This window comes from Sylvia atricapilla, chromosome 8 (assembly GCF_009819655.1).
Source record: "Sylvia atricapilla isolate bSylAtr1 chromosome 8, bSylAtr1.pri, whole genome shotgun sequence".
In the NCBI taxonomy this organism is placed as follows: domain Eukaryota; kingdom Metazoa; phylum Chordata; class Aves; order Passeriformes; family Sylviidae; genus Sylvia; species Sylvia atricapilla.
Window position 1 is genome coordinate 17,356,604 of NC_089147.1, and position 23,694 is coordinate 17,380,297.

Genomic DNA, 23,694 nt, shown 5'->3' on the forward strand with positions numbered 1-23,694 from the left:
TAGAGTCTCTACTGGCAGAAGTCTCTACTTGCTGAAGAAGATACATTTCTCCAAGGGACTCTGGTGCATCCCTACTGCCCCAAAAGGGTGAGGATCAGCTGTCAGGTAAAGCATTTGGGTATTTCTAAGTATTTTCTGCCTAATAACTGAAACTTGAGCTATAAAAGTTGGACTGGAGAAAAGGATGAAAAAAACCCCACGACACAACAACTGATGGATTTGCCTCTACTACATATAACTTAAATTTACTGAAGCTCTTAGAGATGTGCATAGCTGGAAGTCAAAAAAGCCAACCACTGCTAAAAAACATCTAATTCTCAGAAGGCAATTAATGCAAACAGGTGACAAATGAAACATTACTTTTTTCAACACAGTTACTGTAGTTTGAAGTTCATTTTATTGTTGTGTTTTATGGGTGAGATTTGTTTACAGAATCAGGGTTAATGCCACTGAACTCCATCTTGACAGAGCAACAAAATAACTCCAAAACAAGCTAGAGCAATAAATATCAAACCGTTCAATCTAAAATGTATAAATATAAAAGTAATTTCTGAAAATGTAGGAAAAAACCGGAATCCATTTTTCTGTTTTGGCATTTTGTAGAGTAACATTGATGTCGTTCATCCGTATCACCTCAGATCCAGCACAATTATCTTTATATCTTTCCCAACCACATGGGTACATGGCTGCAGAAGAAGTCAACCCATTACTCTCAGAAATCTCAGTAAAAATACCCAGTAGCTCCATCCATGAACTATGTTTGTAAAAGACCACTGAAAAAAGCCTACCCAGAACAAAAAATCTTAGCTTTTTTCAGAGCTGGACTACCTTCTCAGTATCCCTACACTCAATGATGAAAGAACAGAACAAAACAGAAAACTGCGACCCCCTCCTTCTTTTGAGGACTAATGCTGACATTCAGAGAGTCTGACAACACAGTAATTTCCAGTGTCTCCCAGCATGGCTTCTCTATTGGATCATTTTAAGTTATAGGCAATGCTTCTGTATTTGAAGTGAACCCCACTGAAAAAACCCTAACCCTTAGTTATTCAATGGTGAAGACTCTTATCAGAAATGTCAGTGTTAGCTGGAAGACAGTTCTCACTGGCTGTACTGCGCAGTCATACATACACCATTATGCTATTAAAACAGCAAAAGATAGAGCACTTACGGGGAAATGTTTAGAGAGGCCAGGGCAAGGAAGGAAATAGGGTTTAACCTACTTATAGCTGCACTTTTAAGCAGCTGGGATGTTTTGGAGAGATGAACTGATTCATTCCTTAAAAACTAAAGAGGTCAATTAACTCCCATTTGAAAATGTGGGTTTTGCTCCTTCCAAAAGCAGGTTAAAGTGGTGACTGAGAGGAACTACCTCTAGCTAACCACCATTTGAATGGCAGCTTGTAACACACCTTATTAGCTGCTAATGACTGCTTAAGTAGTCTCCTGAAGTCTACCTTGGTCAGTGAATTAAGGGTAATGAATTAGTAAAACAGGGGGAAAATTAAGAAATCTAATCTCAAGTTTCTGTTTGCAGCAGAACCATGGTCAGGAGTTTGACTAGTAAAAACTGTGTTGAATTATATACTTACATTAAATAACCTAGGGTCCTTTGTATGTGGATGGAATCCCTTCTTTCTACAAGCAGAAACTTCTAGCATGCCAGCATTAGTAAGTCTGAAGATGCCAGTGCTGAAAAGCAGAACATGAAACTCCTGTTACACACTGCTCCCATAGTACACGTCCACGGTTTCACATACAAATTGCCTAGCTAAAAAAGGATAACAGAAAGGTGCCTGATGATCTTCAATAAACAGGAGCTGCAGCTGAGTTGGATTTTAAGGGTATTTTAAGTCAAGGGGAGTTATACTCCTGTAAAGGAAGAGATAATGAATGAGGGGAAGGGGAGAAAAAAGATCATAGTACTGGTGCTGTTCCTGTTAGGCAGGTCAGGCCACTGAGGGATAAAGCTGGTTCACACAGGAACAGATGCAAACCAGAAACTTAGGTATTCTGGATTGCATTTCACCCAGGGCAACTTAAAAGAGATCAGCCTTTAAACCAGCAATGTAAATAGTTAGTAGGAGTACATCCTCCCCACTCTTTTAGGTAATCACGTACCACAAAGCATTAGAAAATGCACTGCTGCAACTCTTTAGGTATTGAATGAAACATTATAAAGCCATACTTGTGTAAAGAAGATTGATACCTATTAACTACAGGGCAACATAAATGTTACAGGTTAGAGTTGGTTACAGGGTATCAGCATTATTGAAAGAGGTTTGTCAGAGCAGGAATTTGCAAAGGTATGCAGGCATGCTCAGAGTTAAAGAGCCTAGTGCTTGTGCCCTCGCCTCTCAATCTGTGTTCACAGCCCTGCTACCTGAAGGGCCCATTTAGGAAGTTAGGCAACCAGGACAGGATTCACATCTGCTGAGGCAGAAAGCCAGAAGGAAAGGCTGAAGAACTGCACACTCTAAACAATGGACTTAGCCTTGGGACCCTGAAATGCCAGGCACACCAAAGCAGAACTACAAATTTGTTGAGATAGGAAAAAACTTCTGAAGACTGTCTGGTCCAATGCCCCTGCTCTGGCAGAATCACCTTGAGCAGGTTGCCAGGACCATGTCCAGGCAGGTTTTGCATATCTCCAAGGGTGTCATCAAGTCTCTGGGAAACCTGTTCCATTACAAACCTTTACATTAATATTTGCGCTATTCTGTTTTTTTCTAGGTACAGAGTTTGTAACTTATGAAACACAAAAATAGATCCTTATTATTAAAAAAAGTGATTTTTGCCCTCCCACTTTGCAAACTGCAATTTTCAGATAATTCTAGAGAAATAAGCCTAACCTCCCTTCACATACTTAAGCAGACAGAATGAAGACAGATCTGTGGTAGGGCATTGGCAATGAGTACTTTGGAAGAATAGCTCCTGTAATTATTACTTTGTTGAGCAGAATATATAAAAAATAAAATTTAATACCTGGATCCATGAAGGGAGGAGGAGAGAGAAGCCAGAAATACTGTGCATAGAGACTGACTGAAATGCAAGTTTAGGCAACTTACAGAAAACAAAGTCACAACACAATGTTCATGCCCTTCATCTGAGCTGACATGTAGCCTTTGCATTTGATCAAATTTTATGACAAGAAGCAGGGAAAAATACTGAAATATTACATAAAAAATCAGAACTTACTCATTATGCTTTGGTGAACAAACAATTGCAATGGCCTCTGGCAACATTAGCTGATAAGAACAATGAGTATGAAGATCAACACTGGATAAGAATGCTGTTTGTGTTGGATGTGTCTACAAAAAGAAAGGGAAAAACTCAACATCATGAAATATTTCTTACAGATCAAGGTCAACATATGTTCAAGAAGGAAAAATAATTTGTTACAAGTTCAGAAAGTATCAGAACTTCCCCAGGCTGGTTTCTAAAGTTCTTCTTAGCCCAGATTCTATTTTGTTCTATATCGTTCCAGCTGGAGAAAAGAAGGCTTTTCAGGATGAGATTCACAGAAGCATGTTCACAACCAGATATAAAAGCAATTTTCTGATCATGGGGGGAAAAGGTGGAAAGAAGAAGCACAAGACAAATGGAAATTACTTAATTTTCCAAAATTCCTATGAGAAAAATTAATATAAAATTTAAACAGCACAGTACTCCCCTGCCTGACTTTTGACTATGGCATTAGAAAGTAACAAAATACCCCTAAATCAACATCAAAAAAAGTTGCACCAGCAAAAGCAGCCCTATTGTGTCAACAGGATGTCCCAATTGCATTAAGGAGTTCTCTGTGGGAAACATGAGTGCTTATTTACATAACTACAATTTAAATTAATTAAGCAAATTTGTATTACTTCCATCGTATCTTTCATTTATTTCTTTTGTTTTTCCACATAGTATGTAGAGCCAATTTAGGATCTATGAGTCATACGTACATGGATCCAACCCAAAGTGAGGAGGTCATACTGATCCTGAATACCAAATAATTCTTCCACGTTCTCCATGTCACAGTAGTCTGGTCCCGCAGTTTGCTTTGGCACTATTACGTGTGTAATAGTAAATTCATTATGAGTCTGCAAAACAAACATTGACTTAGGGTGGAACAGACAAACTAAGGAATAAATGCTGAATCAAAATTAAAAGAAAGATGTCAGCCTATCAGCTGAAACAAACTAGTGCAGCTCCAATGATTCCAGCTCCACTGATTCCAGTGCAGCTTTACCAACATACTGTGCTTAAAAATATGCCCAACATTTTATCATGATAACATACAGGGTAGTTTTAGTGATAACACAAGACTGTTATATTGAAATGTTTTCAGAGATCAGTGTGAAAAGACTGTCCTTTAAAACAATTAAAATCACATAAAAGAGCTTTGAGAAAACTCATGATTTTCTGTGGAACTTGGAACAAGATTAATACTGCTATTCTTTCTCTTCATGCAATTCAAATACACTTGGGATCATCTTTAAAATTCTTTGTGTCAGCATCAGCCATGACATCTTTCCCTGCTCTCAAAGGACATTAATTTTATCTAGGCTGAAGGGAAAAAAAAACAGCCTGAAAATCAGATGTTCTACAGTTTGATGGGGGGAATTTCTGTTTTGCTATGCCATTATTAATTTGATGACTCCAGTGGATTCTGGCAGTCTTTATATTTCATTGTCCTGTAACTAAACCTCACTTACCTTAGATGAATGCCAGAGAAAGTACTCGAAAAATCCTGTATTGTACAGCATGCTGAACAACTTGGCTAGGCTTTATAACAATAGCTGTGTACTTTGAGCAGATGTTCCCCCAATAAAACAAGCCCACAGTGCTGAAGTGACCACTCAGGTTATAAAATGAAGTTCATTACATGGAAGGCTAACATTTATATCTGCTTTTGCTCTGAGATCAACACATCACAGGATAATACAGCACTATCAAATATGTCTTCCCCATACAAACGTGAGGGTTAAACTGTACCAGTTTTCCACAGAGAATTCCACATGTCTCTATTCCTCTTACTGTATTTGCCTCTGCCAGCAGCAGAAATTTGTGACAGAGATCCCTGGGCAAAATGACACCTCTGAGTGCTTCGGCCAGTTGAGCTAACCAAGAATAAAAAATAATAATAATTAAAAAAAAAAAAAAAAAAAAAAAAAAAAAAAAAAAAAAAATTAAAAAAAAGGGAGAAAGAGAGATAAAAAGGCATTTACAGCTAACACAATGAAGATTCCCAAAATAAGGAGATATGCACAGTATATTATACTATATTACTACAAGTGGAAGATTTTTACTTACCATATCATAGGCTTCTAATTAGAATAAATCTACAACACAAGCCCTTCACCTAAATAGAAATCACCAGCCCACAAGATGCATGCACTAGCCTGCCCCTGAGGTGACTGAGCTGGGACTGTCTCCCAGGCCAGGACTTTCCAAGGGGAATCAATGCAGGTTCTGTTTCCATTCCCTTGAAGTCCATGGCAAGTCTAGCCTTCATTTCACAGGAACACTAAATCTCAATCTCTATATCCATCTATTTGTACTCAACTGGAAAACGTGAAACTGTGCAATGCTCCCTCTTAAAATGGAGAAACTATAAGGAACTGCTGTGTTTGCACAAACCTGTTTATGGTTATTTCAGTATGGCCATCCTCACAGTGAATAAAGACATATGCAGGTAGATAAAATAAAACAGGGGAGAAAAGAAATGCCTGCACTTACTCTGAACAGCACTTAGAGTAGCTGCTGGCTTTAAGACGCGTTCTACTGGTGGTGAATGTCCAGCACAGCCAGAGGTGCCGCTTCTCTCTTTTTTCTCCAGCAGCGCTGCAGATAAAGAACTGTTCTCTGGTACAGAAATACAAGACAGCATACTTCCATCTATCTGTTCAGACATAACCACACTCTCTTTGATTTTCTGATCTCGAGCTAGTTCTTGCTTCTTAAGCTGATCCTCAAAGAATTGAAACTGTTCTGATTCGAGCTGCTGTTGCCGCATGTGTGCGATTCGTTTCTTCTCTGCCTCTATCAGCTTTTGGTGCTCTAATTTCTTCAGAAATTCAGTTTTGCATTTGTTCTGAAACACACACAACATAGTTGCATTCTCAGGACACCAAAAATGCTACAAAAAATGGAAGGAAAGGAGCAATATCACAGTTCAATAAAACAATAAAATCCTGTCATTAAAAATGAAGCCTTTTGGAACCTGGTTACTGAATTGGAAAATATAACTATACCCTCAAAGGTAGGATGGAAAACCTAGTATTGATGGAGGGAACAAAAAAGATGTTTCTCAGATGCTTTTTCCAAGACAAATTTTTAAGCTATAGATCTTGTTTTCAGTGACTTCCATCTCAAGTCAAATTGGAGCACATTTGGAGGCAAGGGACCTTTTCCACTTATTGACATAAATATTAATTCAATTTTCTTTATATGGCAGAATCAGAGCATATCAAAAACCCATTTGGATTTTTGTGGACAATTATTAAGTAAATATGGCAGCAAATGTATTTCCTGGCACAACACTTGCATTACTTATTTTTAAATGACCAGCTGATTCTAAAGAAGAAATGAAAACTCATTCCTAAGCAGCTCAGGAAATTATTAAGTTCTGTAAAACTGGCATTTTACTGCTCTAATTTTTAAGTTTTATATGACAGAAAAATATTCATGTCAACATTTAATACTCATATAAAACTTACTTTGTGTTGCATGTATTCTTGATATTCTAAGTTATATTTTTTTAAAAGATCTCTTTTCAGTTCATCTGTCCGTGGAAATGCAACCTCCTTCAATTTCTTTGAGGTGGGATGGGGGAAAAAGATAGGTAAGTTTACTTTTCACTTTTTAAAAGAGCCACCTGGAAAACAAACTCAGCTGTAACACAGATTTTTAAAAAATACAAAACAGAAAAGCAACCTGCTCTTCTCACAGGGAAAAAAGCAAGAGGAAATACACATGAAATCATCAGTTTATGAAACTTCTATAATACATTATTTCAATAAACATATTGATTTATATTAGTAAAACATGTGAGGTGGCTACCTCTTATCTCAAGGAAAGATTAGTCCTTTTACTAGGAGTCTGTTATCTCTGTCTTGTTTGATCAACAGTGATCAAACAACGATCTTGGTGTGTGATCACTAATGTTTTTATTGTAGGTATAATTCATTAAGAATGCTAAGGCAAAGTTAGAGAGTTTCACGTAGGATCATTGTGTTCTTCTCTAGAACTTCCCAGTCAGAAATAACTCTGAATATGCCCATTTCCAAATTGTGAATAAAAAAAAAGTTATTTTGAAGAGGTAGTTATACCTGTAGCTTTCTGTCACAGACCTGGCAAAACATCATTTCTTATAAAACAAAACCAATACTCATGCTTTCTGCTCATGTGAAAGCTACTACAAAATAATTCAGAAGTTTTAGGCAAGGGAGGGAAAGAGACCATGTGCCTGATCCTACTGAGTGCCATAGGAGAAGGCAATGTCGGATGCTCTTTCTTAGTAGGGATGTTGTCCCCAGTTAGAACTTTGGCATGAAGTGTTTTGGTTTTGAGTAAAACATTCAGTTAAACAGTAGAGAAAGCAAAGAAATATGGGAGCATGGAGCAAGAGACACTCATGGTCCTTCTATCAATTCTCACTGGGCAAGTCCAGCTGTTTTAAGTTCAGTTTCAGGCTATACTTAAAATTTATTTAGGATTTATTTTCTAGAGGAGAAAAAGACAAAAGTAAAACTATTTTGTATGGATGTGAAGGGAAAGAAATCTAGTAAAAACTAAGTAAATACATATTTGGTAATAAAGAAAGAAAAAAAATTACTTTATTTAGGGAAGTAAGCAAATACTGCAGAGACATCAGTAATGCCACACATTTCTCCTTCTGTTTGCAATAATTGGTTTGGACCATTATCCATTCACATAACTGGGACCAGAATCAAAAGAAGGACTGTTAACATCTGCATTTTTAATATGTAAACGTTCAGAAATAGATGTACCTGAGCTCCCAACAGCCTACCAACTTACTCAGAGACCATTCTCATTCACCTTTTAGATCAATAATTTAATTTCCAAAATAAAACATGTATGAGTAGCAGAGAAAAGTATCAGAAATTGAAGCTGCAATGGCTGCTATGGGCTATGAGTGCTCTGGGGAAAAGGAAGCTATGGCCTATGTGTGCTGGGAAAAATGAAGAGGTTCTGAGCAAAATATTTTGTGAAGACCAGGAAACCATTACCCTACCTTAATAATATCTTGTTTTTCTGGTACTGCACATTGGTGATAGTCTCGGTGACTGGGCAGCTTTTCTACAAACAACCTAGAATATTAAACACACATGTTTGCCTTAGTAGTCAGAGGAACATCCAAAATAGCTTTCATGTTGGCAGAAAAATAAGTTTCATATAACTACTAAACACTGAATTCCAGATGACTTGGACCAGGGTTTTACATACATGTTTAAACTAACACATTACGGTATGGACCTGTATGGGACACACAGAATAAGGACAGGAGATTATTTTCCACATCTGATCTATTTTTGTTTTCATTAGCACTGGGTTAGGTTAAAAAAAAAGGGGCTGACTAGCAGCCAGCATCTAAAAATATCCCTCAAAAACACCCTCCATTCTAGTCAGTGGTAATAAATCTTACTTCTACTCTCTTTGTCTGTTTCTAGCCAAAATTCTGACTCCTCAATGGAAGACAAGAATGCAGCACTGACTATCATTAAAGCAGATATTTTTACCAGACCAAGCTGGTAAAAATTAGCTGGTAAAAATTAATTTACTGGCAGAGTAAACTCAATTCAGCTAACTGCAGAATTATTAACCTACCCAACAGATAAATTATGGAAACACTCATCTGCAAAGAGTTTGTAATGTGCAGCTGCTATCATTCTTTCAGCAATTTGCAAAATATTCACCTCCAGACCCTTGTTTTATAGAGATAGATACATTTAAAAAACGGGTGGGCTAAGAAAGGTTTGGTCTAATTTTTAGAGAATTATGAAAATAAGGAGGGAGGAAGGATGTCTCCTTTATAAAAATTTTAAAATATGCATATTAAAAAAACCCCAACATTCCAGAAGTAATAAAACAAACCAATCAATCCTACAGCAAAACTAGCTAGGTTAAAAGTTTAAATCCGTCAGTGATATATTTTTCAGCTGTCTACTTTAAGAGTTGTAATGAAAGCTGGCCAGATTTGCTCTTTTGTGGTGAGGAGAATAATCATGCAATGAACATATCTTGTAGATTTTGCATTTATTCATGTAAGAAACAATAAATTATACTTAATCTTCTTGGGGAAGAAAAAAGAAAAAAGTAGAAAGGAAACAAGAAAACATCTTTCTCTTGCTTTTTAAGTGTTGTGAAATAGTACCATCCTTAAGATCAGCAGATGCTCATAGGACACAACTACTAAAGGCTCAGAAATCTTATTTAAGCATTACTTTTAAAGTCAAAAATAGTATTTAACCAACATGCTGACATACAAAGAATAATCCTGGGGCAAAAGTGCTCATGGTATGGCCTGGCAGAGTAAACCCAAACCTCTGTTTTTTAGGTGAATTCATGCCTGGCAGCTCACACATGGATAGAACAACTGTATGAAAAAGGTGAGAGGAAGTTTTAACAAAGCCCATGCTCAGTGTAAAAGGTCTCTAGAGAGCAAAGCTGTTCTGCAAGAACACATTAAACAAATTTCTCCTCATCTAAAAGGGTTCTCAGTGCAGCTTTCCATTTCAGCTCACTCAGCATTATAACCTGTAATGGCTACAACAGGTTCCTTACGTTATGAACTTGTTATAAAACACAAAAGCATTTTCCAGGTTTCCCTCCTCCATGTACACCGAGGCCATCCGCTCCATCTCCACCCCGGATCGGAAGTAGCGCCGTGGAGTGATGTCCTCATTGATTGTGATGTTACTGCCAAGCTTGCTTAAGGCACGGACCCTCTCCTCTGGGCTCACAGAGATGTCTGTGTGGTCAGGAATAGCCACGAGCTTTTTCTGAGAAAGAACAGGCTGGTTAGCAAAGAGAATATTCCGTTTCACTTTCAGTAAGTGATCTCAGTCAAGCAGCTCAAGGGAAATCTTCAGCTAATTTTTTCTGAAAATAGGCATTGGTTTCCCCACCTCTAGCCACAGTTGAAACACTACAGCATATTTCTCAATTGCAAGTAAATTGTGATCAAAAAGAAAAGTGATCTTATTCCCTCTGAAAACAACAAAAAAAGGATAAAATTAGGAAAATACTTGTAGGAAAAAAAATAAATTGGTGTAGAAGTTACCAAAGGCAATATAAAGTGTGTCCTCTTTAAAGCCTCCACACATGAATTCTACAAGGTTCTGTCTTAAGTTACTGAAATAATTTGATGAATGTTGTGAATACTCAGACTCCTATTACATGATGTATAGCATTTTACTGCTAGAAATAGTTCAGGAAACAAAGAGCAATAAGCTCCTCCAGTCAGTCAACTGTTAATTTCAAATCTTCATTTCCAGTTTTAAATGAAGCAGTTAAAGACTAAGAAGTTAGAACTAATTACTGAAGAAAAAACATAGCTGCTTATTATGGTCATTACCTGTTTGCTAATAAATAAATAAATAAATAAATAAATAAATGACTACTGCAAATTGTTTCCCCTTACTTTGATGAAATTTTTTACTCTTTCCATTCAAAATTCTCATTTCAACTTCTTAAAAACCCGATTGCTGAGGCCCCACAAATCTCAGAAATACAATAAATTCCAGCAAAACTGTCAGGCAGAACATGGGAGGAACATGGCAGCATGCAGGACGAGACTCATGGAGCTGGGAGCCACCACTGCTGAACAGCTCTCTTGGAATTTTTCCTAATTGAAAGGGAAGTTGCTCAGCCACTGAAGCATTCCTTTGCAATACATACCAATGAGCTGACAGTGAATGGTTGCTCCATATTGTTGTCTGCCTGAAAAGCAAGGAGATTGCTCTTTTCCTCCAAAGTCTCCATCTGACTGAAAAGGGCAGTATCAATCCTGAGCTCAGTATTTGCCACCAGACGTCTCAGCGTTTAATAGCCCAAGGGAAACTGGAATACAGATATGTTGATTGTGGTTGAGTGCTGGAAAAAATAAGTCATTCCGATTAGAAATATATTCAAATGTCACGTAACTTTGCATACCAGCACCCACTCACAACTTTGGTGGCACAGTACTTACACATTTAATAATAATTTAAAACTTACCAGGTCTCTAGAATTTAAATTGGGAATGCATAAGGGCTTACAGTGCAGTTGTGGATTAGTTGACCTGTACTAAGGATATTTCAGTGGATTTGAGCACTGGATTTGAACAAAAAATTATTTTTAGAATTTTTATAGCAACTTATAAAACTTCTAACTTTCAAGTATTTGGTGAAAAACATGGAAGTTTGAGGACTAATCACAGAATTTGTGCTTCCTTGAGCATTTGTTTTGACAAACATTTTATAGGAAGTATGAATTCGGTATCTTTATTTTCTGCTAAGCCTACAATAAGAAATAAAATTTTACACCCAATTTTGTATCAGTAATATAAAGCAGAAAAATATACTTCAAACACCATGTGTTCCACCTGCACAGCTTGCTGATCTTAACACTCAAAATACAATGAACTCTGATGAGTCAACTGATAAAAAATTCCTCCTTGCACAGCTTTGAACAAGTAAAGAGAAAAATGTAGATGTTGTGAGGTTGTCGTAGCTAAAAAAAAAAAAAAAAAGGAACTAAACCAAAACCAGAAAACTCAACTCTGAGAGAGAAATGAAATACCTAATTTTCACGTTTCCTATGTAATTTGAGTTTCTAATGTGTTTTTTCACTTTGGTGTGCTCAGATTTGATCCTGCATGTCCAAGGCCCTTCATAAGTTGCAATAAACATGCTTATGGTTTTGTAAAAGCATAGAGTAGGTTCAGCAAAGATATTTTCTCAGCACACCTCTCTCTAGAGGCCAGAGGACTCTGAGTTAAAGAAAACAACCCCAATGTGTTTTTAGATGGCTATATTTCTCAAGTATTGATTTTTGTGTTTGTGTCTTCCTAATTTTTCTTCCAAAAAGCAGTACTATCTATTAGATAAGTCCTTAATTTTAACTATTAGTGCAATTCAATTTCAAGAATTTTTGCCAATTAAGGTATTTCAAATTGCTTGCACAATTTGTAAAAAAAAAAAAAAAAAAAAAAAAAAAGGTAAGGTTTATATATGAGAAAAAAAACCAAACCTTAGTTATGCATTAATAAAAATTAACCCATATAAAAAAATAAATAAAATAAAAACAGTTCTCTAATAAAAACAGTTAATAAAAATAGTTCTCTAAACTATTAATAAAAACAGTTCTCTAAACAATTTAATTTAATGTACATGGAGCTCTGCTGTACATGATCAGCTTGGCAGGAGAGCCTATTCATTGCCTATTCAAAAATTGGAGAAAGGCCCCATGGGACAAGGATAATGAAATATTTTTGCTTTAGCCTACTCCAAGAAACATTCTGCTTTGTGGCTGAAACCCTCCTTCACTGATGGACTGTAGATGTGGAAGGCTGTGAAAAGAGAGAGCAAAAAACTTGGCCAGTGCCCAGTTTGTGTTTGGCCCTACAGCCCAGATTCTAAGCAGAAATAAAATTTTCAGTGAGAGACTCTGCATTCGTATGCTTTGTGGAACTCAGGAACAAAAACCAAACCAAACAACCAAACAAAAAGGACCTAAAAGGCATATATTTTATAAATGTTTACCCATTCACTTATCCATCAGTTGTAAATTTTTTTATTTTATTTCTTCTAGAAGCATCTGGGACAGCTAAAATACTTAAATGGAAGAATGGATTTGGTCTAAAGTATGCATCCAAGTATAACAAACTGCAAAATGTTCTAGTCACTCATGCATATTAAAAAAAAAGTTCAAAAGTAAAGGTGCAGAAATGTCTTTCTCTCCAATTTCTTCTTTCATTAAGCAGCTTCTGGCAAGAAAGCTTTTCTGTAGTACTTTTTCATTCTGCTTTTCAAGGCTTTCTCCCCTAACAGTCCTTCTGCAAAGCCTAGAGAGGAAATGGACATTTAGGACAATGCCTGTGGGATGCTTCCCACTGAAGACATGGAATATGGATCAAATGCTTCTTTCAGCTGTTACCACTCCTTGGAGACCTTTCGATCTAGCTGGTGGGCAAGTGCAAAAAAGTTAGTGCAGCAAGTGCAAACACAAGAGCCACTAATTAGGGGTTTGGTTTGTTTTTTGGAGCCAGTACTCCCAAAGAGGCCTTTGTTAAAGAAGCCTATGGTGTTCCCCAGTCAAAATCTCTCTGGAAATGCCACAGGAAGACATCATGGAACCCTCAACTTGAAAATATTTCTCAACTTGACTGGCTCTAAGAATATTAAAGTCATAAACATAATTCAGTGAACTTTTAACCTAAAGAAGCATTAGCTATAACAATTTTTTAAAAGTGTAATACCAGGTATTTTAAAGAGAAGACATCTGGTAATAGCAGAAACTCACACTTCCTCAAAATTGTGTCAGAGCCTGGAAAGGATGAAGTAGCTCTGCAAAAAACATAACACATGTCACAGTGCAAGAGCTTAGCAGAAGAAATAAAAGAAGAAACTTGCTTTTTAAATTTAGTTTCAGGAACACTAAATGAGACACTGTAAATAAAGAAGAAATGCTAAGCCGAATTTGTATCCCTTTTACAAAAATGTCATACAAGATTCAAATATATTCACCTGTAATAACAGGTGACAGTGTAACTTAAGAAAAAAGAAAACCTATAAAGAATGTGGGTTGACTTATGACTGCACTCCAATATATTATCCTTAACACGTGGGCACACTGGCAGAATTATGAGTGATTAAGATGCAGAGAGTTAAGCTTTACTAAAAACACCACCAGAGGCATGTCTGCCAGCTGCCTGGAATGCCTCTGTGCATAATGTCCCTCGTGGCACAGCTTCACAGTCACCTTCAGCTGGTCGAAGGGCACAACATCGCCAAGGGGCTCCTCACCCTCCTTCTTTCTACTCTCACTTTGTTGCCTCACTGACTTCAAGGCAAGCTGTGGCTGATTCAAATTCAAATCAAATGGACTTTTACTTCCTTCTCAAAACCAAAATGCAAAGGAGCAGGCAGAACCATGAAGGCAGCAAAGCAGACAGAATTCTCACTTCCCGAGGCAGTGCCGTCCTAGATTGATATGAGCTGGTTTTGAAAGAGCACCCTAAGAACATCCATAGTGCCCACAAAAATTGCCCAGTTCTGGCAAGTGACTGTTCTCTGGAAATAAACTTATGTTTCACTTCACAAGAGTAAAGATAAATTCAAATACCAAATCTCTCTGTATAGCTGAAACTAATTATACTGAAATAAACAAAATACTTATGCTAATACAGCGAACTACACTGCAACCTGAACCACAGGGGATAAATATCAATGCTAGCTTGGAGCTGTTTTACTCTATTAGACTCAAAAGCACTCAAAATTCTAAAAGTAATGATGTATTTTTCTACTTTACTATTTCAGGCATCACAGTTAACTTAGATGGACTCAGGTAATCTTTGTTTGAGGAGACATGCCAGGATATTTAGCATTCAAATTAAGTTTTTTTCTAATTATGAGTTTTCTGATAGTCCTTACCAGAACACAATAACCTAACATCTATTTAATGGTTAAGAAACTTTTATTGATTTCATCAGGAATAGCACTTCTCACCAAATCCCATTTCCTCCTCAACAAGCATATGTTTTCCTATATGTGCCATCTTATTATTGTATGTATTAATACTTGAAAAATCCAGATTTATTAAAGCAAAGCCCTTCAGCCACAGGACATAGAGCAAACTGAGAAAATCAGCATTTTAAATGACACTGAAAGTCGTTCTTCCTGTTCAGGCTAACAAGCATGGTACCAAGAACCAGGGAAATGAAAAGCAGAGAGCAATTTTGAGTGAAAGCCTACGCCAAGAGTAGAATGTGAAGACAGAATAAGCACACCAAGTACCTCAGGAGCAGGCTCACGAGACAGAGGTGGTGTGAGAAGATCTGGGCAATGCACGCACAAACAGCCCCTTCTGAGAGCTGCAACATCGCAATTCACCACAAACTCTCCCACGCCCTCACGGTTCGCTGCACACCGGCACTTCACACAGTTCCCGGGCTGGCTGCATGTGGACAAACGAGGCACCCTGGCTGTGCTCAGCCCCCCACTGGCCTGGCCCTGCTGCCTTTCCACGTTTCAGGGGTGGGGTGGTGAGGGCAGACCCACGGGGCTGCACAGCGGGGCTGTGGAGCTCCAGAGCTGGCGTTTGCAATGCCCCCAGCACAGCCCGGGCACACGGGGACTGACTCCGTGCCTTGCTGGGACAGGCTGAAATGTCCCTCCCTGGTACCACCTGGCTCTGGGAGGTGACTGTCCCAGCCAACCAGGGACACCAAGCAGGAGCAGGCTGTGCCCAAGGATGCACACAGGGACTGCGGCACCTCCGTGGGAGCTGTGCTGCTCCACCTCTCCGGAGAGGACACCAAGAGGAGCTCGGAGTGTCAGGACCTCCCAAAAACTGACTGCAGAGCACAAGCATCGAATTTCAACTCCTTGTCATCATCTGGAGGCTGCTTTTCCCTCTTCAGTTCTTCAGAAGAGGTTTTAAAAGCATTAATAAGCTTTTGGTATTTTTTAAACAAGTAACAGAGTAACTTCAATAAATATTAGTTAAATATATAGTTTCCACTTTGTAACATTAGTTACTTTGAAACATTAGTTTCCTCTTTGTAACACATTTTTAAATATCAAGGGAATTAATCATAACACTGACTTCACTGCTGTCAGCAACATTTATCAATATTTTGACTATTGGTCGTACAAAAATAATCTTCATTAAAGAGATCACTGGCAAAATTTTCCAAAGCATTTTCTTCATTCAAAGATTAGGTTAAAAGTAATCTATGCAATGATTTAGTCTCTGAATATTTTTAATAGCTGATTATTCCAGAAAAACCCATCCTTTTGTGTGATATATTTGTGGAATGTAAAGCCTAGATGAGGTTCCCACCAAAATCATTCACTTCACTCTGTTGGGATCAGGATTCTTAAAGTATATCTAGAAATATTTGCTAATATTGAAGTTAAAATGTGGTATAGTTCTACTTTTTGAAACTGGTCTTGGGAGAACTGTTCTGCAGCCATCCCGTGGCAAGACAAAGCTTACTTTAATATTGCCATGAGAAGTTAACACAATCATACTTCAGGTTACTATACTAGGAAGTGTGATGATTACAGAATCCAAGAATAAAGATGCATCTCAAATCATAAGGAGGTCAGTTCTCATTAAAATAGCCAAATTAGCAAGTGCAAATAACACCTTTCAATTACCCATAATGGAACTAAGTTGTCTCAGCAAACTTTAAATGGGTCACACGAGCGACTGCCAGATGAAGGTAAAGGACCACTTCACGCCAGTAAGTCACCCATGAAGCAGATACTTAAAATTCTGTACTTGGAAGTGGATATTCAAGTGAATTTGGTGAAAAACAGGTTAGAAATACAGGCACCTGTCTCATTCAGCTCTTTTTGAAATGCCAGGCCATATATTGGCACAGCACATAGTTGTTTATACACACACACTTAGGTTTGATATATAAATATGCTAAATACCAGCCTGAATAGCAAACTGCTTTCTGTTGGTTTTCTCCAAAAAGAAACAGCATGTTCATCTGTCAACATGCTTTTTGTAACAAGCATTCATCATCACAGTGAGAGATTCAGCTGGTATAGTAAGTTGTCTCTTCTGGAAAAAAAAACAACAAAGCACTGAATGTCATGGTAAGATCATTCTCTTGTGCAGAGGAAATACCCAAACAACAAAACTCAACAGAATGGCCTTTCAATGAAAGGAATCCCTGTGAGGAGGCAGTTCCTGAAAATCCTGTGCCTTTCAATGGAGAAGTTGCTCTTTGCAGCTACTACTGAGCTCAGCTCTAGAAAAGCCCATCTCAGTTCAAGGTTTGACACTGCTCCTTAGCTCCACAGCTCCATTTTAAACAGCAGTTCCAAGATCTCCTCCCAAGCTCCACTAACTCCCAGAAGCAGCTGCTGAGCTATGCAACTATCCCTTCTAGAAGTGGGTCAAGAATATTTCCTCTTTGTCACTGGTGAAGGACCAGTGCCTCCCATGGCCCAGCACACTGCCTAGACTGCAAACTGTCAGAGGCAGATAGACAGTAGCACCTTCACCTGCTCAGGTGCTGAGAGGGAGAAGTCATGGGCAGAGAAGACCCTCCATGCACAGGGCTGCCAAACTCAAGCCTTGCTTACATGCTTAGGTCACTCGGTGTACCTTGCATCACAAGGTACCTGTAGCTTGCATCAAAAAATTGAGCTTTATTTTCATCTGAAAAAAGAATGGGTGACACAAGGGTCTGTTTTCCCACTTCAAAATGAAGTTTGAATAATTGTCTGAAAACTGTTACAGTTGTTCTGTAAATATTTGGACTTCTGCAGTTAGTCAGCTTAGTTACTTGAATATCATTCAGTACCTGTTTTCTAAGGACAGCATTCCTCTTGGCACAGATACAAACATTACTGCACAAAAAGCTACATTAATAAAATTAGATTGCTATTGGGTGTGCTAAGACTCTGATAAACCACTACAATATGCAGATAAATGTCCAACCCGGCATGTGCAAGAACCTGACTTTTGCTCCCTACAGAGTATGTGAATGCAGAACCTACAAATTTCTCTCTCCTATTGCTTCAAAGCACAGAGGAGACCTCTCACTGTAAACTATTTTCTCATTCATTTTTATGCAGACTGTTTTGAAATCAACATTCAGTATGGTTGTGCTACTGTAACAGAAGTCTATGCTTGAGCTGTACATGCAGATGATGGCTCACTACCAGATTTACTATTATGCTCTGCCTACAAAGATATTAGTGACTTTTAAGAGAACGTCCTGAATAATGGACTGGAAATATTGAACATTTGAACTGACAGTTCTTTCTCTTGTGGATTCCTGTGTTCAAACAAAATACAATCCCTCCTTCCCCCTCCTTTCTTTAGCGATACCATTCAGTTTCAGAAAAAAAGCATTTTTAACATAATGGATAAATATCAACTATGGTAGAATGTCTTGGATTACAAGCAGAAGCTTTCTTAGGCAGTCAGTGAAATATACTTATGCAACACAGAACAGCGTCTTTCCAGTGACCCACTTAAATGATGTTCTAGACATGGTGTAGAAAAACAGTGCCGTTTCCTTCCTTTGGGAAATCCACAACAATCCCCCAAGAAAATTGCACCAGGTCACAGTAACCCAGAAGAGGACAGAAGTACAAGAAAGAGCTGTTTTCATACAATTTGTTCTTTGATGATTCAACTGAAATACTGAGAAAAAAGGAGATACTTGCAATCCATGACATCATTGACAAAACTAACTTCTACCATGAAGACAAGAAGCTATGTTGCTAAGGGAAACAAATGAGAGGTTAAAATCAGCACAAAGGTCTGCATCGTCATAGACTTCTGAGAAACAAAGAAACCGTGATTCCTTGCAAAGCCTTAGGTTACACAGATTTTTTTTTTTCTGTCTGTATTCCTATTTCTCTCAGGGGCAAGGTGCCAGTAGGCTAGAGGGGTTAAGAATCTTTTGGTTCTTCCTATAAAATGCAATGATTTTTCTGGCAAAATATATCCTACCTAATTTTAGAACACTTTCAGACTCGGTAGCATCTAATAAGGACACTTTGTAAATTGAGTGAGTAACTGGTTGCAACAATTAATTTCTGTTTCTATCTGACGACAAATTCTTATGCTGTCTTACTTTGTACAGCACAAAATATAGGGGACAAAATAAAGGAGAGATAAATTTATTTGGCATTTCTGACATACAAATTCACAGTTTATTTGAAGACCATTAAAATTCCTATAAAGAATGAAGCTTTTTTTTTTTTTTTTTTCCCCTCAAATCCAGAAGAAATAATTTGAGGCATCATGAGTTCAAAGGGTTCTGACTCTTTTGTACACAAATGGTTAAGTAAGGAAAGGTCAGGTAAGAAATGGGTAGTGAGATTACCTACAGGATGAAGTGTGATCAACCAGTATGGATATCTAGCATTTAATCTGACATGTTTCTGTAGTACAATGTTTATATTAAAATAACACAGTTCATTGATTTCATAAGGAAGTCTTTGCCCTCCTTCCCTAGTCCAGATGATTCAGGATGTAACAGGCTATGAGAAAAAAACAAAACAAAAACACGAGGAATGTCTGGCTCTATGAGAAGAATTCTGTGAGATTTAGACTGCTTGTTCTACTTGGACAGTTACAATATTCAATTTCTCTCACTTAAGTTACTAAGATTGACAATGTAAGCACATGTTTTATAGCAGCACTGGCTGCAACACAGTCAGCTCACAGGGCTGCTTGACAGTCAGCTGAATTGTCCAGAATATCAAAGCTGAGCACGATGGTTTCTGGTTAACATTCTGTACCCTTGCAGGCCAACAGCCTATTCATCCCAGTGAAGCTCTGCACAGTCTATCTTTGAGCCTTTCAAATTATTTGTTTTCCCCCCCCAGGATGAACCCATTGATCTTTGCAGCCTATACAAGCTGCTTTTTACACCAACATAGAGCAATAGATGACTCTGGAGGATTTTTGACAGTGGCTCAGAGATGCTAAAAGAGGAAGATACTTCCTACGTTGATTATGTGGAGAGCCCACAGCTTCCATAACGCAATTCCGTATGTTGTGTGCTGAGCTGTGACTCATCCAGAGCTGCCAGTAGGAAGTGGTAGGCAACGGGTTGTGTCTGAGGAGCTGCCTGACTCACAGCAGTACTGAGAGGCATCAGCAGCCAGGCAAGATTGACAAGGCTGGATTTTTATAATAGGAGTTTCTTCGGATCAACAGTACTAAGCCACTGCACACGGATCGTTCAGGAACTGCACAAGCAAGATAATTTTCTTTAATGGACTAATACTCCTATTTATAATAGAAAGCATGACCAGAAAATATGCTTCCTGGCATGACAATCTAAATGTTCTAATTTTATTAAAATTGTAGAGACATAGATGTCCTTTACATGGCAGCAAACTAATTTTCAGAACAAATTGGAAGTGCAACCTTTGGAGCAGAAATAAAATTCGAGTAGTCTGATAAAACCAGAAAAAACCCCATTATTCAGACATGTCCAGCAAACAGAGACCAAATACTTAATTTTATATGGTGCCTTCATGCACAAGTCACCTTGCCATTCCCTTAGCAGCTGAAGAATTTACAACATCCCTCACCTTGAGCTACACTCTTTCTGATCTTGGTGATTAACTTCCAGGAAAAGCCTGAAGGCCTAACCTTGAGCATGTTTTATGCACATAAAGAAAACCACATGAGAAATGCCTTCACAATGTCTGCAGAGCAGGCGGTATCAAGTAATACAAATGACTGCAGGATTGATCAAGACAATTTTTAAACATAACGCTACAAAATAACCTCCTGCTCTTACAGCCATTTAAAATACTGTAAACGCACACACACACACAGACCCCCAAATATGAAATTGGTACCTACAGAATTATACAGAATCTGGGATGAATGCTTCCTGCATTCCTACAGTATCCTGTGATCTATGAAATTCTAGACTTGTCGACACTGGCCTTTGGTTTAGTTATCCAAACATTTAGCACTTAGACATGCAATATACCAGCTGTAATGCATTTAGTATATGAGAAACCTCGTCTGCTTCAGAGTATATTTCAGAGTACATTGCCTGAGCAGCACCCACAACAAACCTGGGCTCCATTCTCCTGGGAATATTCAGGGAAGTTCTGGGTATTTATCCTAATTTCTAGGCCTTGGTTGTCTAAGACAAGTCGTCAATATATGCTAACTACAGTTTTGGACAGTAATCCACTTCAGCCTGCAACGAGGGGAAACCTCACTTCGGTGAAGACAGAACTTTTCAAAGCTGGTCTTAACCTGGGGAATGAACATCCTGGGAAGTTCAGTGTCTCCAAGGTCTCATAATCTCATTACTTCCCATTCTCAGTAGAAGGTGGGGGGTTTCCTACCCGTGATTTCTCAGAGCATTCAGAACCATGTGCATATCAAACACAAATAATTCCAGACCAAGAGGAATTCCCCCAGAAGAGACTTTTTGGCATCCTTCTGAAACAGGGCAGCATGTGCAAGAGTAAGTTCGCATTCCTCAGTGCACTTCAGAAGGACACCTGAGATCCCACAGAGGTCAAAAGGAGGCAGGTACAAAACTCAGTACGTGAACAGAAAAAGCTCATCAGAGAGTTACAGATGCTCAGCGAACACAATTTCTACCGTTTTAGATTCTTTCACTTTCTGTTCCAATGGTCATCTTTCACATGTATATGGAAATCATTTTAAACCAGAACACTGTTATCAGTTTGATTTGTCTTTAGCACACAGTAACATTCCGGACTCCCCTCCCACCAGACTGCCACCACCTCTTTGCGAGGACGCAGTGGAGTCAGCAGGTTCAGCCGGCCGGGCTCGCTGCCCGCCGCTCCGCTCCGCTCAGCCCCGAGCCCCGGTGCCACGGCACTGCCCCCGGTGCCACCGCACCGCTCCCGCCGCTCGCACGCCCCGCCAGCCGCTCCCGGCCCCGCCGCTCCCGCCCGGAGTCCCGCCCTGCCCGGAGGAGCGCTGTTTCCGAGAGGCCTCGGCGGGTCGCCGCACCTGACAGCGGGGCGGGCACGGGGCGCCGGGCCGAGGGGCGGATGGGGCCGGTACCGGCGCCGGAAGGGGTCCCAGCCCCTTCTCGCTCTGCCCGCGGGGGCTGCTGGCGCAGAGCAGCGGGATGGAGGCGGGAGGCAGCGCCTCGCCGGCTCCGCGCCGCGCACTGCCCGCAGCGGGAAGGGCGATGCCGCTTACCGGGTCTCGCATCCGTGCGAGCGGCGGCGCGGCCGCTGCCGTGGACAAAGCGCGGGGCGGGGGGAGGCAGGAGCGCCGGGGCGGCCCGGGCCTCCTCTTGCTGCTCTTTCTCTTCCTCCTCCTCCTCCTCCCGCCTCGCCTGGCCCCGCCGGGACGCGGAGCCCCGGGCGCCCTGCGCGGGAGCGGCCCCGGGCGGGCAGGTGGCGGCGGGGACCGAGCGCCCTGCGCCGCCGCAGCCGGGCCGTGTCACGGTGCGGGGCGAAGGGAGGAGCCTGCGCCGCGCCGGGCGAGCGGCGTGGCCGCGTCCCGCTCTGCGCTGCGGGCTCCGGCCGCCGCAGCCCCGCGGCTGCCGAGGGACGAGCGGCAGCGGGAGGTGCCGAGCCTGAGTGCTGCGGGCTGCAGCACGCCTGGGATGTGTCCCCTCCGCATTTCCCACGGGGCCGGTGTCAGCCCGGCCATCGTTAAGTCAGTCCTTATCTGCTTGGGTACCGGGGGGTATGCACCCCTCACCTGGATTCTCCTGAACTCTGGGAAGGGCTGACTGAGGGGAAACAGTGTCAGCACCGTTGCGCAAGAAGCTGTGTGTAAGGAGGAAATGGACCAAAGTTAATCTGAAGGTGTGGTCGTCAGTTTGGGGCTGCGGTACCCGGGAACAGGCATACTGGACTGGAGGGCCTTCCTCCTCTAAAGCAGAGGGTTTCTAAGGAGGCAGGGCAGTGCTCTGGGCTGGCCTAGATCTCTGCTGGAAATGTTCAGCCAATGCAGCAGTTACTCCCTCTATGATTCTTGTTATCTTTCTGCTGATATTGCTCAGCAGGTATTGATCATATTGATGCTTTTCCTGTATCCCAAACCTGGACATTGAAGTCTAGACATGGTCTAAGATACTTGTATTTAGCTCAGCCTGCACCCAAAAACACAGTAATGTCACTTTCCTTTCTTCCTCCTATTGTGTGAGGCTGTTCTGGCTGCTTGACATCCCAGCCTTGAAGTGCCACTCTTGGTGCAAGTGGCTGTGGAATGTGACAACTTGTCTTGGTCCTGACTGTAAGAACAGGAGGGACCGATTTGGGCAAGCAACAAAAATCCACTATGTTCAAACACTTACCTTGTTATCATCTTGGATTTGGCTGAGAGAGTTATGGAATAGAGGCCCCAGTTCTGTGCCATGGAGGGTTTTCAGTGGAAGTGTTGAGTTAATCCTATCCTGAGGCAGACATGGAAGGGGCACTTTCAGTGCTGCAAGGACTTTGTCTGGGTATCTACTCGTTTTCCAAGGGAAAATGGAAAGAATGGGTATTCCTGTTGTCCAGATCCTGTGCATTTCAGGAGCACATTTCTGATGGATGGCAACAAGAAGATAAAGTTTGGTTGCAGGAAACTTTGGTAAATGGAGAGCCTATCAGATGGGTATTTAGAACTTGTCTTCTGTTAGAAAAACTGTCGATCCTTTGTAAAACTCAGTTATGTCAGAGGTGAAGTTAGACTCAATATTGGGCTGATTTAGGTGTTCAGTATTGAAGACACTGCCCATGATGTTCTTTCCCAAGAACTGTTGGTCACTGACCTGAATATTTCTCTGTAACCTCTTGCAGGGTGTGTCTGTGGCTGGTTCTTCTTGTACAGCATGGGAAGATGCTCTAGAAGTTTGAACTTGATGTCCTGAGACAGCCCTTGGTGGCTGCTTCCAGGATGAGTAAACTTAATTTCAGACCTGTGTCCACAAAACCAGATTTTGAGGGACAGCTAGATCCACCTTCCTTCACCTCCCTGAAAGGGCAGTCCCCAGTG

The 23,694-nt window shown here is 40.2% G+C and overlaps 1 protein-coding gene across 3 annotated transcripts; it reads right to left on the minus strand.

The window, feature by feature from the left end:
• Positions 1-60: 60 nt before the first annotated feature.
• Positions 61-22,143, minus strand: STAMBPL1 (STAM binding protein like 1). Of its 3 annotated transcripts, none has more exons than XM_066323879.1 (11): positions 21,904-22,143; positions 10,909-11,103; positions 9,793-10,010; positions 8,243-8,318; positions 6,705-6,800; positions 5,725-6,079; positions 5,023-5,105; positions 3,948-4,085; positions 3,199-3,311; positions 1,593-1,692; positions 61-686 (listed from the first exon to the last, which is right to left on the minus strand). In XM_066323879.1, the coding sequence occupies exons 2-11, from the start codon at positions 10,990-10,992 to the stop codon at positions 630-632; spliced, it is 1,320 nt and encodes a 439-aa protein (XP_066179976.1). In that variant the 5' UTR covers positions 10,993-11,103; positions 21,904-22,143; the 3' UTR covers positions 61-629. The 3 variants fall into 3 exon arrangements, with proteins under 3 accessions (XP_066179976.1, XP_066179975.1, XP_066179974.1); XM_066323878.1 differs by having other exon boundaries at positions 62-686; positions 4,981-5,105; positions 10,909-11,070; XM_066323877.1 differs by having other exon boundaries at positions 62-686; positions 4,981-5,105.
• Between the last annotated feature and the right edge of the window lie 1,551 nt (positions 22,144-23,694).